This window comes from Gracilinanus agilis, chromosome 6, assembly GCF_016433145.1.
Source record: "Gracilinanus agilis isolate LMUSP501 chromosome 6, AgileGrace, whole genome shotgun sequence".
Lineage (NCBI taxonomy): Eukaryota > Metazoa > Chordata > Mammalia > Didelphimorphia > Didelphidae > Gracilinanus > Gracilinanus agilis.
Genome location: NC_058135.1, coordinates 119,029,185 through 119,046,934, shown reverse-complemented (window position 1 = coordinate 119,046,934; position 17,750 = coordinate 119,029,185). Strand labels below are relative to the sequence as shown.

The window sequence follows — 17,750 nt, the reverse complement described above, 5'->3', positions numbered from 1 at the left end:
AAGCTATAAGAACTAAGGTCAATATGCTGACCAGCCATGATTCCGAAGGAGCAGTGATGAAACATAACTCTTCTTTTTGTAGAGAGGTGTTTTGAGGTACAATTTAAGACATTTTTTTCCATACAACAAGTGAAGGAATTTGTTTTTCATGACTATATTTGTTACAAGGAATTTGTTTTTTTTTCCCTGTTTTTCAGTAGGATGAGAAGTGGAAAAGAGCAAAAAAAATAGATGTTTGTAACAATTTTTTTTTAATTGAGAGGTGAGAGAGGTACTTCCGGTGGGGAATATTTCATGGACTTTTAAATGAGGTTACTATATTGGTAGGCTTATTTAATTATTTTGTTACAAAACACCTGAGTGGGGGTAATCTGTAAATATTTGTAATTTTTAAATGGAACACTTCAACAAATCTATTTTTTAAGAAGGAAACTGGATATGAAGAAAAGAATTTACTTAGATGTAAACAAAATTTTTATGATTTAGGGAAAGATAGACAGGGTCGAAAATTAGGTAGCATTTGCAGAAGTTAAAATTTTAGTACTGCTATAGTCCAATTGCTATGGTTCCATATAATTCATTAACTCCTTATTGAGAGTTTATAATTAGGATGCAGCTAGTTAGCTTACCAAATTGAGACTTAGGCCTATATATGTGAGGTCCTAAGTACAAATCACTTGCTACCAGTGTGACCCTGGGCCAGTCACTTAACCCCCATTGCCTAGCCTTTGTTATTCTTCTGCCTTGGAACCAATATACAGTATTAATTCTAAGATGGAAAATAAGGTTTGTTTGTTTTTTTCCCTTAAGCACTAGTCAGAGTTTATAATTGAATCTGTTTCAGGTCTTGGAGTTGTTTTTTTTTTCTTTTTCTTTTTTTTTTGGAAAATATATTTTCAGTTTTGTAATTCATCTTATTTCATTGTTTTTAAAAACGTGAATCATGGAATGATAGAACTGGTAAAAGGGCCTTAGAAATCACCTACTCCAGGGGCAGCTAGGTAGCTCAGTGGTTTGAGAACCAGGCCTAGAGACAGGAGGTCCTGGGTTCAAATCTGGCCTCAGACACTTCCTAGCTGTGTGACCCTGGGCAAGTCACTTAACCCCCATTGCCTAGCCTTTACCACTCTTCTGCCTTGGAACCAATACACAGTATTGATTCTAAGACGGAAGATAAGGGTTTAAAAAAAGGGGGTGGGGTGGGGAAGAAATCACCTAGTCCAGACATCAACAAACTGGCCAAAGGGACAAATCTAGCCTTCTTCCTCCACCGAGATAAGAATGATTTTTACATTTTAAGTACAATAAAATTTATATTAAAATGTTGAAACCATCTTTAACTTGTGGCTATATAAAAATAGGTGGCTTTGCTTACCCTTGATTAGTCTTATCCCTCTAATAATAAAAAACGTATTACAGATACACTGAGTATTTATGGCAAACACTAGTCACAATCAGAGTAAATGTGGGGTGTATCTAACCAGTGCCCCAAATTTCAATTCCAATTATGTTGGAATCAGGGAAACAGAAAAAAAAGAGTAAATAAAGTAAAACTAAATTTATAAATTTAGAGCTAAAAGTGATTCCAGTCATCTAAGCCAGAGCCTTCATTTTACAAAGAAGACTGGTCCACAGTTTTAAATGATTTGTCCAAGGTTACCCAGCTTGTAATTAACAGAACCCAGATTCAAACCCAATGCCCCTCTTGCCCCTTCAACCCCACCCCAAGACTCCTACCCCAAAATCAGTACATCCAATGTTTCCACTGCCTTATCCCCCAACTCTCTTCAAAGCCTGGTTATCTGGCTTGCTTTTTCAAAGGTCACTAGTGACTTTCTGTTCATCAAATCTAGTGTACCACCATTGTACTCTTGTGTTGCTTAACAGTGCAAAATCAGACAAATCAGATAGACAACTGATAAACGAAATATATATTTGCTCTATCTCCTTCTGAATTACTCTAGCATATTCTTCTTTTTTTAAATGTAATCATACCCAGTGTTTATGCTGTCTGGTATTCTCTTTTTATCATTTTGTATCTTTGAATATTCCTCACCGTCTTTTTTTTTTTTAAACCCTTAACTTCTGTGTATTGGCTCCAGGGCAGAAGAGTGGTAATGGTGGGCAATGGGGGTCAAGTGACTTGCCCAGGATCACACAGCTGGGAAGTGTCTGAGGCCAGATTTGAACCTAGGACCTCCCGTCCCTAGGCCTGGCTCTCAATCCACTGAGCTACCCAGCTGCCCCCCTCACTGTCTTGATATTTATTTTATAGTGCCATTACCTTCTGGAACCTTTATTTTATACTACCTTTTTCCAATAGGTGGACATGTAGTTTATTTCTAATTTTTTGCGATTATAAAATTGCCACAAATGTTTGTATGCAGATAAAACTTTTCTCTCCTTTTGGTGATTTCTTTAGAAAAAAGCACTAATGATGTCATTACTGGCTCATAAGATAACATTAATTTTACATTATCATATTGTTCTCCAAAAAGTTTAGACTAGCTTATGTTCTACCAACAGTATAATATAGTAGGAGGTATGGCAATGACAACTACTATTTAATTTGATCATGTTTTGATATTTTTTTCCCAATTTAACATGTACAGGGTTATTCTTTGGCTGTTTTGATTTGACATTTCCCTGCATATTAAGGACTTTGGGTATCATTTTATGTGGTTATTCCCAATTTGTTTTTCTTCCTCAAAAATATCTAATCATGTCCTTTAACTGTATCTCTTAGTGAATGCCTATTACTTCTATAAGTCCATAATAGTTCTGGATGTTAAACATTTCCCTAGTAAGTTTGCTGTAAATATTGCAGTCTTTTAAAATTACAAACATTTTTGTTTTAAAGATATTCCCTGGTATAAATTTTTTTATTTTTCTAAAATTGAGTTCATTAGTTTTGTTTTCAGTAGTCTTATTTTTTCCACTTTAGTAAGTATTTATTAGTCATCTACTATTCTAGGCATTTTGCTAAGTTCATATAAGGAAAAAAATAAATAAGGCCCTCCTGCATCAAGGTTCTATTAGTTGGAATTAATCAAATGTTTCCCTTTTCCATATTTAAGATAAATATATAAATAAAAACATACATAATATACATATTTCTATAAATAATCCTTTTCTAGTTTTTAAATTTTCTTTTTAGATCATTTAATTCATTCCATTTGACTGTAGTATCTGGCATAAAGTATAATTCTTTAATAGCTTCAGTAAGCAACTAATTTTCCCAACAGTTTTCATTCAAATAATAATTTCATAACTGTAAATTTTAGACTAGAGTTTAGTAAATGGTTACTTTTATACACAAGGGAAGCCGGAAAAAAGAACCCAAATAGTATTATATTCATTATTTTTCTTTTCCCCCATATACCAAATGATTTTTATGATCTCTTAAACAGTAAATTTCTCTTCATTAGTTCTATTTCAGAGTTCTTAATATGAGTACCTACCTATTGACTTTTTCTTAGGAACTTTTTATTACTCTTAACTGTTTCTATGTAATATCCTATTGAGATTTTCATTAGGGTTTGTATTAAATTTGCAATTTGCCTTTACTAAACGATAAGCAAAGAATATTTCTGCCCTCTTGTCCAGGTATGTGAACTGAGACTCAGTCATATAATGAGCTAATTTATGGCAGAGCCAAATCAAATCCTAGCCTTCTCAGTTCAGTATCCTTTAATACTATACTGTCTCTCTTATAAAAGCTTTATTAATCCCAACATTTATTTAGAATGTATTTGAATCAAGTGTAACTTCATAAAGTTCACTTAGCATATTAGAATCAACTCAATTTATCAGTTAGTATTTAGAATTGGGTGGAGAGGCTTAATTTTAATCTTTCGCTATTTAAAGCCTCTTTCTTTTGTATGTACTGATACTTCTGTTCCAAGAGCCTGGTCTATTTTTGATCCTGTCAGTTGCTTTCATGGTTAGTCTATAATTTAAAGAGACCTAAGTAAAATGTGGACTTTTAAAAGTAATTACTCTCCTGATTCTAAGGTTACAGCTTGATAAATATTAGGATGTTGCAGCAGGATTTAAAACTGTTATAAGACCTTGCTATTCTTATTGCTTACTCCTTTTGTAGTATATTATTTTTAAGTAAGACAAATCCAACAGAAAAAAAAAAAAGTGAAAAAATTAATCATCTCGATTATACTTGGCTACTTGTGGTTAACCCTTTGAAACAGCTCCAGAATTGACCACAAGGGCTTGTGGAGATGAATGAAAAAAATAAAAGTTGAATATTGTGTGGGGACATGATACATTGCAGGACATGCTGAATAACACTATACAGAGAGAGGGAAGGAAGCCTGAACTTTATTTTTTTTTTTTGGCAAATCATATTTGTATGAACTGAAATACAGACATTTCCCCCGTTAATATTCTAATCCTAATTTTACCTTTTTGTCATAAAATTACAGTCAGAATGGACCTCAGATCTAATTCAACTCTCATAATTCAACAAGTGGTTTTTAACTCTGACTTTTTCCACTTTTTCCTATTGAACATCTAATGAAATGGGTCTTAGACTCCAAATATATTATTTTCTTTTTGCTCTCTCTATAATTTATCAGCCAGTCCATCAAGAAGCATTTATTAAGTGTTTTCTGTATTCCAGGCAGTAGGCTGAACTCCTGCAATACAAAGAAAAAAGCTAAAAAGCCCCTACATTCTCTTAGAGGGGTCTTAATTGGTCAGACATTATAAATATATTTTAAAACTGAAGCTTTTTTTAATTCTCCCACCCTACCTCCAATAAAGCTACGTAATTATGTTCAAATGACTCAGTACTTGTATAATAGTAAGTGTTCAACAAGCCAAAAAAAGAACTAACCTAGCTGATGGTATTTGTGGCCAGTTTTGCATATGTATTTTTATTTGTAATGCTAGAGGGAAGAGAGGGGAACAAGCATTTATATAGAACCTACTATGTGACAGGCACAGTACTAAGCACTTTATAAAAGCCATTTCATTTGGTCCTCACAGCAACCCTGGGAGGTAGGTGCTATTATTATCCCCATTTTACAGTTGAGAAAACTGAGGTAAACAGAAGTTTAGTAGCTTAATAGGATCTCACAGCTAGTTAAATTTTTAAGGCTGGATTTAAATTTAGGTCTTCCTGACTTTGCAGGCCCAAAGTTCTATCCATGGCACCACCAGCACCCCATAAGAAAGTACCAATGTACAAATTAGCATTCTTGGTTATCTTGAGTTAAGAAATTTTGATAATCAGACCCAAAGGAAAAAAATATATTGTTGCATGAGCTGCCTTGAAGGAAAAGTGCTTATAATACATAAAAGTTATTAAATTTTTAACATCTTTTCTTCTGTTAGACTACCTACTCTCTCTATAATTCATCAGTTCAGTTATTTAAGAAACCTTTTTAAGGCAAAATTTGTATTAATATTAATGATAACTGACATTTACATTGTGCTCTGAGGTTTGCAAAATGCTTTTCTAACATTGTTATTGAGCCTTAACATCAACCCTGTCAGGTAGATTTATAAATAGTATATAGGTATTATCCCTATTTTACAGATAGAGAAACTGAGGCTTAAGAGGACCAAGAGATTTGCCCATGTTCATGAACATAGCTAAAGGTGTTAGAGGTGAGATTTGAATCCATGCCCAGAATTCATTACTGATTTGACATTGCATTGTCAAGTAAAATTTCTGTCTCTTCAAAATCACTACCCCTTTTAATGACCCTTTACCCACTACTCAGAACAAATTAACGTGATTTACACTCAGTATAGAATCCTGAGTCATAATTGTATTAATTAATTCTGGCCTATTTTTAATACAATCAGCTATTTCCATTAGTCAGTAATAACATCAGACTCAGAGCTTCAAAATATTCAGTGAGGTATAAAACTGGTTTAGAAGACTTTTCGTATTTGAAAATGCATTCTGTTAGATTTATTGAGCGAAATACAATCCATAATAATATTAAATCAGAGTAGCCAAGTGATAATTTTTTAAATGAATCCATACCTAGAATACCATTTCAAGAATGCCTGATAGAGCCTGAGTTTTAACAAGTTTTCAAGGGAAAATCTTACTAAGAAGATAGAGTAGCCCAAGATACTTTATTTTATATAGTTGCCTATTGAACTGTCTATACATTTACGGTATACTAATTAAAGCATATATGCTACATATGATTTTTTTTGTTTTGAGCAGTAGTAGGGTTATATACAAATATAGTCTATTTCAGCCTATTTCAGTAACTACCTAATATTGATCACTTTTTCTCATTATTTTGAGAATGGAAAGAGCGAAGTTCTTAATTTGAAAAATTCATATTGATGTCTACATTAAGTATTCTCCTGTTAGTGATATTAAATTTTTTTCTTTAAGACTCACTAATATATAGCAAGGTTAGTTATATGACCTACATATTTTCTTTATTTTAGGAAGAATTTGGCTACAATGCAGATACACAAAAATTGCTAGCTAAAAATGGAGAAACTCTTCTTGGAGCTATTAATTTTTTTATTGCAAGCGTAAACACATTGGTGAGCAAAACAATAGAAGATACATTAATGACTGTGAAACAATATGAAAGTGTCAGGTGAGTACATCTTTTTGTCATAATGTCCATCTTGTCAACAGCCCTCAAAACTACAATATGTGAATCAACTAGTAAAAATAATTTTAAGGTAATTTACAAATCAAGTAATGAGTATAGAAAAACAGCTTAACTTATGGTATAAGTTAAAATGTATGTTAATCTTTTATGTTGTTTTTTTTTCAAGAAAAAATATAATTTAAGACTATTTTTTAATAACTAAAAGAATTCCAGGACCTAGTCGATAGAAGATATTTCTTCTCACTTAAAGGCCTTTTCCAGAATACTTTGCCTAGATTTGCAATAACCAAGATCCTCATGTGCTAATCTAAAGATCATTCACACAATGGAATTGCCCTAATAGGATGTTTCATCTTTTTTCTCTGTGTTTATAATATAAACCTTTTGTTTAAACTTGTCTAGAGATTCTCTGTCCCTTGGCAGTCTGGATTTTGAAGCTGTCAAATGGAAATGTTTGCTGCTTACCTTCTAACAAAGTTAAAAGGATTAGATTTAATTATGGTCCCAAGTCATTTTGATCTGTTAGACAAAAAGTAATACATAGAACAAAGTATGATTGCTGCTTTTGTTCATAATTTAATGGGACAAGTTGAAGTTGCTGCTTTGCTCTCTTTATGATCATGAATAATTTTCTTTTGAGATAAATTCAATAACTTACAGGGACTTTTTTCAGGAAATCATTCATAGCTAAATGTAAGTATAAAATGTTTTAAATGAATCATAGATATTTAAATACTCTGGTTAATTTTGTTTAGTCTTTTAAGTGCCATTGCTTCTGCAAAGTAACTACATGTAATTAGTTCCATCTTAATTTTACAACTTGTACATTTTTTCTTATTTTCTTTTCCTTTTAATTTATTACCTTCTGTTTATTTAGGCAGATTTGGTCTTTAAGGCAATTTTTTATTTCACTCATGCCTAAATGCCATTATAAGGAGGAAGAAGAAACACCCTTGTGATAACAGATGAATGTCCATATTTAATTAAATTCCCTAGTTATCCAAATTCTAAAGTCATCTTCCTTCCCATCTCTTTTACCTTTTTTACCTTCCGTTCCTACTCTTTTCTCCTTCCAGGCCAAACTTTTTTGTTGTTGTTGTTGCTTTTCCAAATTAATTTTTCCACCCTATATACACTGCCATTTTCCTAAACATTTAGACTTGGTAACTTGAATCATCTTTGAATCCCTGTTCCCAAGTGCTTTTGACTCTGCTTTTTAAAATTTCCCACCTATCCTTTTTACTCCCAATTCATTTCTTCACCTAATTCTTGAATTGCAATAGCCTTAACTAATCTGCTTGCCTCTGGCTTCTACTTTCTACCAAATTCATATTCTTAAAATGCCATTTCTGTGTCATTGTCCTCCTGAGAAACCTTTTGTGGTTTACTAATGCTTACAGGATCAAATACATATACCTGGGCCTCTAACCCAGTAATGTCCACTAGTCTAAGTCTGCCTTTATAATTTTGTCTTTGTCATTTTTTTTAATAGAACCCTTACCTTCCGTCTTAGAATCAATACTGGGTATAAGGGCTAGGCAATGGGGCTTAAGTGACTTGCCCAGGGCCTCACAGCTGGGAAGTGTCTGAGGCCAGATTTGTACCCAGGGCCTCCTGTCTCTGGGCCTGGCTCTCAATCCACTGAGCCACCCAGCTGCCCCCTCTCTCTATCATTTCTTGATATAATTTCTCCATTTTAACCAAACTTGTAATCTTCTTGACCCTTGAACATGGCATCCTTTGTCTCAGATTTATTCTATGTTCCCTGCATGGAACACCTTTCATGTCTTTGCTTCCTATTTCTAAATCTGCATTGTACATTCCTTGAGGGCAAGAATTGTGATTTCTACCTTTGTCATATCTCTAGCAATGTCTTGTACAGACCCTACATAAAGACTCTCAAGGGCTAGAAAGATAGATAGATAGATAGATAGATAGATAGATAGATAGATAGATAGATAGATAGATAGATAGATAGATAGATAGATAGATAGCTGAGGTGAATATGACCTTCAGTTAGCAGTTTGACCTTTTGACTCGCTGCCCTACATGCAAGGTGAATGGAGATTCTGCATTCTTCTGCTGTCTCTTTTTGCATTACCTTCAGTTGGTTGGTGTCATTGTTAGTCTTAACTCTGGCCCCAAATATATGTACCTATGTTCCTGGGAAAGGTTATTAACACCTGATTCTCGCCCAAGAAAGAGTGTCATTTTAAAAAATTAAATAGTTTAGGAAATTAACTAATTAACTAATAATTGATGAAATTTTCTTCTTTCTGTTCATCTTATTTAAAAACAAAGTGTCTTTTAGCTAAATGACCTCAGTCTAGGTTCAGCATATTAGTAATAGCCATTGAGCCTGAACCTTGAGCTAAGTTAAAGAAAACCTTTATACTTAAGTTTTATGAGAGATTCTTTGACCCTGGTAAAAAAAAAAAGTGATACAAATCTTTCCCTCAATGTACATAGCATGTAGATTAATTGAAAAGATGTGAATTAAATGGTATTTCACTCGTAGTCACTGTTCCTTAAGCTATTTGTTTGGTTTTGCTAAATTTTGTAAATTTGTCCCGTCTTTGTCTCAAGCAAAGTTTGCCTGTGTCCTTTACTTGTATAGCACTTTTTTATCTACTATACTGGAATACTTTTACAAGTAGTATAGGGACAGTCAAAGCACTTTAGCAGATTAAGTAGAAACTTTGAGGACAAGAGATTCAAAGAGAATCCCCAATTAAAAGTTTCTGTAATGGAATTTTCTTCTCCATCAAGACCAGAAGTTTGTTGGCTTTTAGGGCAAGGGTCATCTGTTTGATCAGGACAGCAAGTGGCAATTTGGGTAAATGCTCAGGTGGCCTTTTAGTTCTGACTATTCTTCATTGTGTAAGATTATTTTCCAGCCCTCTGGTGCTTAGTGTATAGCTAGTCTTAATAAGAGCCCATTCAGCACTTTTTTATTGCTCAACAGCAGCTACCAACAAAAGGGCCATTTGTATTAAAGGTTTTCATATGTGGACACCTGTCCTCTGGAAATTGGCTTGAGAAGTACCAACTCGTTTTAGACAAGCCATCAAAAAGCATTAACTTTTCATCCTTTACTAAATGGCCTGAATTTACATTAGCAATCATGTAGTAAAACTGTGTCCCTTTGCAAGCTTATAATGTACCCTTCTGGTTTTTAAAAACCCTAAGAGGATTTCTATATTTCAGTCAAATTATAGGATTCACTATCCCCCACACATTTGCCCTTGCTTCCAGAACCTCCATACTTCTGTCTGGAATACCTTCCTATTCCCTTCTTCCATCATATGTTGAAAGCTTACCTCTTCTGAGATATCTTGATGGCCTTTATCAATTAGAAGCTTCCTTCCCACATTTGTCATAGCTCTTTGTTTACATCTTTCTTGGGCATTTATCATGGATTATTTTACATTGTAATTGTTCTAATCTTCCCATAAAGTTTCTCTTTGCCCAAGTCTGTGTCCTTATAGTGTTTTTTAGCACAGTTGACCCTTCAGTATGGTGGCATTGAAAAATTTTCCTTGTTGATGCTGCTGGTAATCTCTAGATGGAATATTCAAGATATCTAACTTCAGCATGATAAATTTAGGTATACTAGAATTATTATCATCCTAGGTAATTCAGAAACATCTGTGTACCTGGTTTTGAATTGGAGTGATGATCTTAGATGCATTTTCTTTTGTCATATTGCTTGGCATTAATCAGTGGCTTTTTGTAACTCAGTTATTTTTTTTTAAACCCTTAACTTCCATCTTAGAATCAATTCTTTGTATTGGTTCTAAGGGAGAAGAGCAGTAAAGGCTAGACAATAGAGGTTTAGTGACTTGCCCAGGGTCACACAGCTAGGGAAATATCTGAGGCCAAATTTGAACCTAGGACCTCCCATCTCTAGGCCTGGCTCTTAGTCCAGTGAGCCAACCAGTTGTCCCTGTAACTCAATTATCTTAAGACAAATTTTGCTTTCAAGTTCATTGGCATTGACATTGTCGTTTGTTCTATTTGATAAACCAGTTTGACATAAATAGTCATCCTTTTCAGTAGTCTAACAAGAGATACAGCCTATTCCCAGAGCAGAATGGGAAAGGAGAGCCAAGCATATGAAGGCTAGAATGTTTTCAGTGTTTCTTGTGTTTGAAGCATTGTAAATTCCCAACATTATCATATGCATTTATTCTCATTTGGATTTATGTATATCGAGTCATTTGCAAATATTCAAGTGCTGTATTGACAGAGTACAGTGAAAAGAATCACATAGCTCTGGAATCAGAAAGCCTGAGTTCATTCCCCATTTCTGTGCTGATCTCATGTGCAACTTTGGATAAGTCATCTAACTTCATAAGGACTCAATTTCTTAATCTATAAAATAGGGTGATTAGACCAAAGGATCTATAAAGTCCCTTCCTGCTCTAGATCTGTGATCCTATATAAATGCCAGCTTTTTTATGAGAATGATTCCACATGAAGCTAAAAACATTGTCATGGATTATTTATCATTATCCCACAAATTTTGTATAATTAAACATTGAGTATATTCAATAAGAAAGTATAAAGTTGAACACCATTCTTTAGATCACATCACTGAGATGTCCAGGTAACAAACTTAACCTTTAGATACCAGAACTTTCTATATTCCCATTTTCGATGGGAAACTTTCTAAAATGTATGGCATTCTTTCTACTTTGCAATGAGGTAATTTAGTTTTTTTGTCTTTGACTCGAGTTTGTTACTGTGAATAAAAATGTTGGTTTTATGACACAGTGGTGTCCTTTGGAGGCTGTTGATAGAATAGATAGATATTACTATCTATTTTATATATACATATGTATATGTATATATCGACACACACATACATACTCCTATGTTGCCTGGCTCCAGACACCTCTACTTTGTGAGTTTGTGTTTACTTTTTGTAAAATTTTCTTTATTTTCCTCATTAGCATTACCAGCAGCTTTAGAGCCTACATTAATATTTTCATCTGCATTAAAATATTTGGAGAGTAGTTATTCATGTCATAAATATGTGGTTCAGAAAGTGCAAGATTTAAAACTTCCAGCGGTCTAATATAGATTTCAATCATATCATTCCTCATATGTAAATGTTAATATAATTTTTTTTATATTGAAGCTACCATAAATTCAACTCCTTGGTTCACAGAGCAAAGACATGAAGATTAAGAAGTTTATCAACCCAAAGGATTGTTCCTTTAGTTGGCGATAACACAAAATAAAAAACTGCAACCCCTGCCAGTGTCAAAGCAGAGATGAGGCAAGAAAAGGAAAGAGAACAGAGAGAAAGTATTCAATCCCAAAAGGAAGGTAATAGATAGCAGAAGAAGAGATGGAATTTAGAAGCCATGGTCCTGAAAAGCAGAGCCAATGACTGAGGCCCACAGAAACAGCCAAGCAGTATTGGAGAAAACTGCAGCCCATTATGCTCTGTTATAGAATTATCCTTCAGTAATGATGTCAATTTTAAATTGTTGACTTTGGCATGATACCTCCCAAAATCCAGTAGTATGAATTCTTGAAGGGGTAAAGAATTCCCATTACATCTGTATTGCAAGTGAGAGAGAGGAGTGGATTAAAACTGACAAGAAGGTTGATGTGATATGTTGCATTACTGATGCAGAAATCATAGTGTTTTGAATGTTGCCGACCAGCCAAAGGGCACTTAAAACCGTGGAGGACAAGATTTTCTGAAAATCAAGAAAACCTCTTGGGAGAAGGCTGCTTTGATCTTTGATTCAGTAATTAATTGTTCAGAGATGTAGCTGTGTTTTACTGCCCCAAAGGTCATGCAGCTGCACATCCTGTCCTTCACTCTACCTTCATGGGAAGGAGGCAGATGCTCAAAATGCAAACTGACACCAGGGATTGTTTTTTCCAAGAAAAAAAGTTTCAGGGTATCTCCTGAGGTCAATACTCATTCATTTCTGTCACCATTTCCATCTTCATCCATAACTACAAGACAATATAATGACTACTGCTCCTGATGAGGCCCAGGATTCATGAAGATAAAATTAAATTATATTCACTGTTGTCTAACAAGTCAGGGGATTTTTTAACATATTTTAGAAGGATTTTTATAAAAGCATTTACAATAATCCTTATTGCTTAGCAGCCTGTTATAGTCATGAGAAAGGAATGAACCTGTGAGTTATGCAAAATTCCATTTTTAAGAAAAATTTGTCTTAGTCATTGATCAGTTAAAATTGTATATCCAATTTTGTTCTGGAGAAGCTACAGTTCTTATGACTTCTATGCAAAGATATTTGTCACATTAGAGAATATGATTGTTACTATATTGCTAGATTTTTTCCATACAGCTAGGTAGGAAAGTAATGATGACAACCCCTGTTGTTATTGCCACCTCTGCTCTAGAAAGTCCCAGGCCCAGTATTTGACGTTCCAATGGAATCTGAAGCCTCAGGCTAGCTCTGGTGTTGCACAGATCACCCCACAGATGGCGAGGAAGCACCCTCCTCTACATCCTTCTCTTTCAATTCCCCCTCCTTTTTTTTTCTTCCAAATTTGTTACTTTAATTCAGATGAATTTTTCAAGCATTCATTAAGTTCCAACTATGCTAGGAACTGTGCTAATTGTTGGGAATAAAAAGACTAAAGCTACACAGTCCTTTCCCCTTGAGTGTGGCTGAGGGAAAACAGCATATACATCTAAGTAAATAGCAAATATATCTTGGAAAATAACAGTAATTTCAGGGTGGAGAGGACATCTGGAGAGGATAAATAAGAGCCTTGTGAAGTTAGCTCAGGAAGTGAGTGTCAAAAAGAGAAAAGGATTCTAAGAGGAGAAAAATTTAGAGAGCATTCTAGGCCTAAGAAACTACATTATGCAAGGGCATAGGTACGTATGGGAAATATAGCGTTGTATATGAGAAACAGTGAGGAAGCCAGATGGCTGATAGACTGCATGAGGAAGTCTGGAGAAAAGATAAGAACGAGTTTACTAAAGATTTTCAATGCCAGCATCATTTGTATTTTTCCTAGAGGTAATAGGGAGACACTGAGCTTCCTGAGCAAGAGAGTAACATGGTTAGGTTTAAATAAAAAATGGCTATTGTGGGGAAGAATTACACAATGATTATAGTTATGTGTAAAGTACCTTAATAACATAAGTGAAATCAAATAGGTACTTGCAGATCCTCACTTTCCTTACTTCCCAGTCTAGATACTGGTTGGTGCAAATAAGTAGTATAATGAATCTGGTAAAGGGATCCATTATTTGAATTCTGATTTGTACTACATACTTCCTTTGGGCTAGAATCTATTATCATATTTTGCATAATTACAACTTTTGATAGTGTGGATTCAATCAAATTCTTGGGATCACTGATCAAGATTCATTGTTTTCAGTAATTAGTATGAGGTTCTGACAGCAAGATGCACTCTCTCTAGGGCTAAATATGATCTTAGTCATCAGTGATGTCTAACTGGTAAGATACTGTAATAAATTATATATTCCTGAGAGTATTTGATGAGAAAGAGAAAAGACACTTATGTGTGAATGTCTGTCAGCTCCCTCTCTTCATATATCAATATTACTAGGACAAGGAGGGAATTTCTCTGTAAAAATGGCTTATCAGAGAATGAGCCAGCACAGATAGCTTGAGGAAGGGCTTTCCTAGTGGGTAATGTTAGTGGTAACCCTTGCTGGTTGAACCCAGACCCTCTTCTAGTCAAAAGCCTCCCCCTTGGGTAAAACAGCACCGCAGTGGGTCCTGCTCAGAAATAGAGTCCAACCTGAGCAGCAAACTCTCAAATCCTTTGTCCCCTGAAATAATCTCCCTTTATCTGACTATGAATTGATTTTATTTATAATAGATCAAGGTAATTGAAGGTGGGGAGAGGATGGAGATAATAAGGAAGGCCTAAAATCTAAATCCCACAAGGTCCTTCCTCCTGGCCAGCCAAATGGCTGAAACCAGAGTTTCACCTTCCCTTCCCCTAATTTCTATTCTATTTATAATCTATACTATTGGAAATATGGTAGGGTCCTTCTGTAAGGCAAGTATGAGGTAAGAGTCTTCGGGTTCTCAGAGTCCCAGACTCCTCAAGAATATCAACACCTCAGTCTTTTTAAGTTGATTGTAGAAGCTGACAGGAACAGTCTTTGGGGTAATGGTTGTCCAAAGAAACCCTTTGGGCTGGCTTTTGATTGGTCACCGGGCGAGCTATCTGTCTTCTCACCCCAAGAACCCAGATCAAAAAGCCCTCAGTTCAGGTCCTTCCTTCCCACAATGCCTTGCTCTCTTCCAACCCATGGTCCATGTCAATCAAGCCAGCTTCCAACATTCTAAAAGGTTACCTTAACCCATTCTGCCTTTATAATACCTATGAAAGGTCTATAGAGAGTCATAATTTCCAAGGATTCCTCAGTCCTCTTAAGGGTGGAATGTATAGATGAATCAGAAGAAATATACTCCCATTAATATTTATGAAGACACAAAAACCTCTGACCCTCCTTCAGTTACTCTGATATTGTTGGCGTTGATATTCCCTCTGGTGATGCAGACTGCAACCCATTCAAACTTTATCCTATGAAATTCTTGTCCATATTCTATAAGTTCTCCAAGAAGAGGATTACCTACAGGTATTCCTCAGATTTGTCAGCCTTGCAAGGATACCCATGGAGCTTATGGACTATATCTCTTCTTTTTGCTACACGATCGACCTACCTCATTTCCAATTATGTAACCCTCTGATTATGATGTCCTTTAAGTTACTTCTTCTCAGTTGCTACTATATTGCAGTGTAGTGTCTTCTCACTTCCCATGGGTAATTTGAAGCTTTAATTCATGAGACTATTGTTTCATGATTCTTAAACAGACATTGTGGCTGGCATGTGACCCAGGTCCATAATTGAATAATAATAAGAAAAACTAAATTACCTTTAGCAAATTATCTTAGGCTCCACCCTATAACAGTATTTTAATATCAGTATTCCTCCACTAATACCTTTGTGATCCCATCATTAACATTATCCTTTCCTTACGTCATAGGAAGATGAAAGTAAGAATGAGGGTTTGGGGAGCTTTTCCCCCTTTTTTAAAGTATTTTCATTTTCTTTTATAGAAATGTACATAAATAGCAGATGATCAGCTTTTTAAAGTACATATAGAATATGTTGCAAAAGGATCATTTTTATCACATTTTTTTTATAAATTTCCCTGTTGACATGGCAATAATTCTATTTAAAATGTGCTATTTCCTCAAAATCAAATTTCCCAAAGTGTCCTGTATGTTCATCCAATCAACAGAGATTTAACTTACTCTGTGTCTGGCACTGGTGCTAAGCATTGGGAATATAGATACAAGTTAAAAAGAAAATCTCTGCCCTGAAGAGCTTACATTCTAACAAGGAATGATAGTACATAAAGGGAAGCTGAAGAGGGAAGGGAAAGGGAGAAGGTGCCTAGCATGGGAATATGATGGAGATATCCAGATTATATTCAGGTAAAAAATGAGGAAATAACTGACTTGAGGCTTCCTGAAATGGACATTCTGGGAGGAGCCATCTAACCCGAGGGAGGGCTTCAGGTATGAATTCTAAGACTGAAGTATGATCTTCTGGATAATGCATTTTCTGGACCATGATAGAAGAGTCCAGATTGCAGTCTAGTGCAGTTTCAAAAATTCCGTAATATTGGCATGATAAATATTAAAGTCCATTCACCAGCCATACAGAAATGATGCTTGCTTCAATCTTAGCTCAATCAAATGGATGTCATATAAATGTTAATCAGAGTGTCCATAAGCAGAACAGTTAGAAGAAAATTTATTTAGAAGTGTTGCTTATGGGGCAGCTGGGTTGCTCAGTGGATTGAGAGTCAGGCCTAGAGACGGGAAGTCCTAGGTTCAAATTCGGCCTCAGACACTTCCCAGCTGTGTGACCCTGGGCAAGTCACTTGACCCCCATTGCCCACCCTTACCACTCTTCCACCTAGAAGCCAATACACAGAAGTTAAGGGTTTAAAAAAAAAAGTGTTGCTTATTTAACTTCTTATATCATCTGAGTAATTGTTACCTTTTTTCTGGCACTGTCAATATTCTTCAGTTTGTGACTCTTCTTTTTTCTTTATCACCTTAATCATGTTTCTTCCATCATAACATTTCTTATGTCTATCCTTTCCTTCTCCCCCTTTCTCTTCTGTGGCCATAACCTTAGTTTATATCCTGGCCATTTCTTCTTTAGATAAAAGGGTTCTCAAATTAATCTATGGAATTGCATTAGCTGAATATAGTATCTATACCACCTGTGCTGTCTTGTCCTCACGGAAAAGGATTAACATAATGGGTGGCGTAGAATTTTTTTTATAAAGGTATTTTATTTTACCAATTACATGTAATAAGAAATTTCCACATAGGTTTTCTGGTTATATGATTCAAATTATCTTCCTCCTCTTTTTGGAACTGTCAAGCAGTTTGATCTGGGTTATACATGTATTATTATGCAAAACATTTCCATATTGTTCATTTTTGTAAGAGAAATCATATGACTAAAAGTTCAAAATAAAAACCCAAATAAACTAAAGTGAAAAATTATGTGTTTTAATCTGCATTCCCACTAGAACCATTCTTTTTCTAGAAGTGGATAGTATTCTTTTTCATAAGTCTTTCAAAACTGTCATTGTATTGCTATTAGTAGCAAAGTCTCACATTTGATTGTTCCACAATATTGCTGTTACTGTGTATAATGTTCTCCTAGTTCTGCTTATTTCAGTCTGCATCAGTTCATGAAGGTCGTTCCAGCAGATTAGAGCTATTTTTCTAAACATTTATTAATATTTATTTTTTAGAATAGTTAACATGGTTATATAATTCATGCTCTTACTTTCCTCTTCACCCCCCGAGCTTCCCCCCGCCCCTATGGCTGATGCGTATTTCCACTGGTTTTAACATGTATCATTGATCAAGACCTATTTCCAAATTGTTGATAGTTGCATTGATGTGGTAGTTTCGAGTCTACATCCCCAATCATGTCCACCTCAAGCCATGTGTTCAAGCAGTTGTTTTTCTTCTGTTTCCACTCCTGTAGTTCTTCCTCTGAATGGGCGTAGCGTTCTTTTCCATAAATCCCTCAGAATCGTCCTGGGTCATTGC

The 17,750-nt window shown here is 34.9% G+C and overlaps 1 protein-coding gene across 2 annotated transcripts in view; it reads left to right on the top strand.

The window, feature by feature from the left end:
* Nucleotides 1–17,750, top strand: part of ARFIP1 (ADP ribosylation factor interacting protein 1) — a 148,225-nt gene that overhangs the window by 83,943 nt on the left and 46,532 nt on the right. For both annotated transcript variants that reach the window (XM_044682420.1, XM_044682421.1), the window contains one exon: nucleotides 6,436–6,593. In XM_044682420.1, the coding sequence (XP_044538355.1) occupies nucleotides 6,436–6,593 (158 nt within the window). The remainder of the gene's footprint in view (nucleotides 1–6,435; nucleotides 6,594–17,750) is intronic.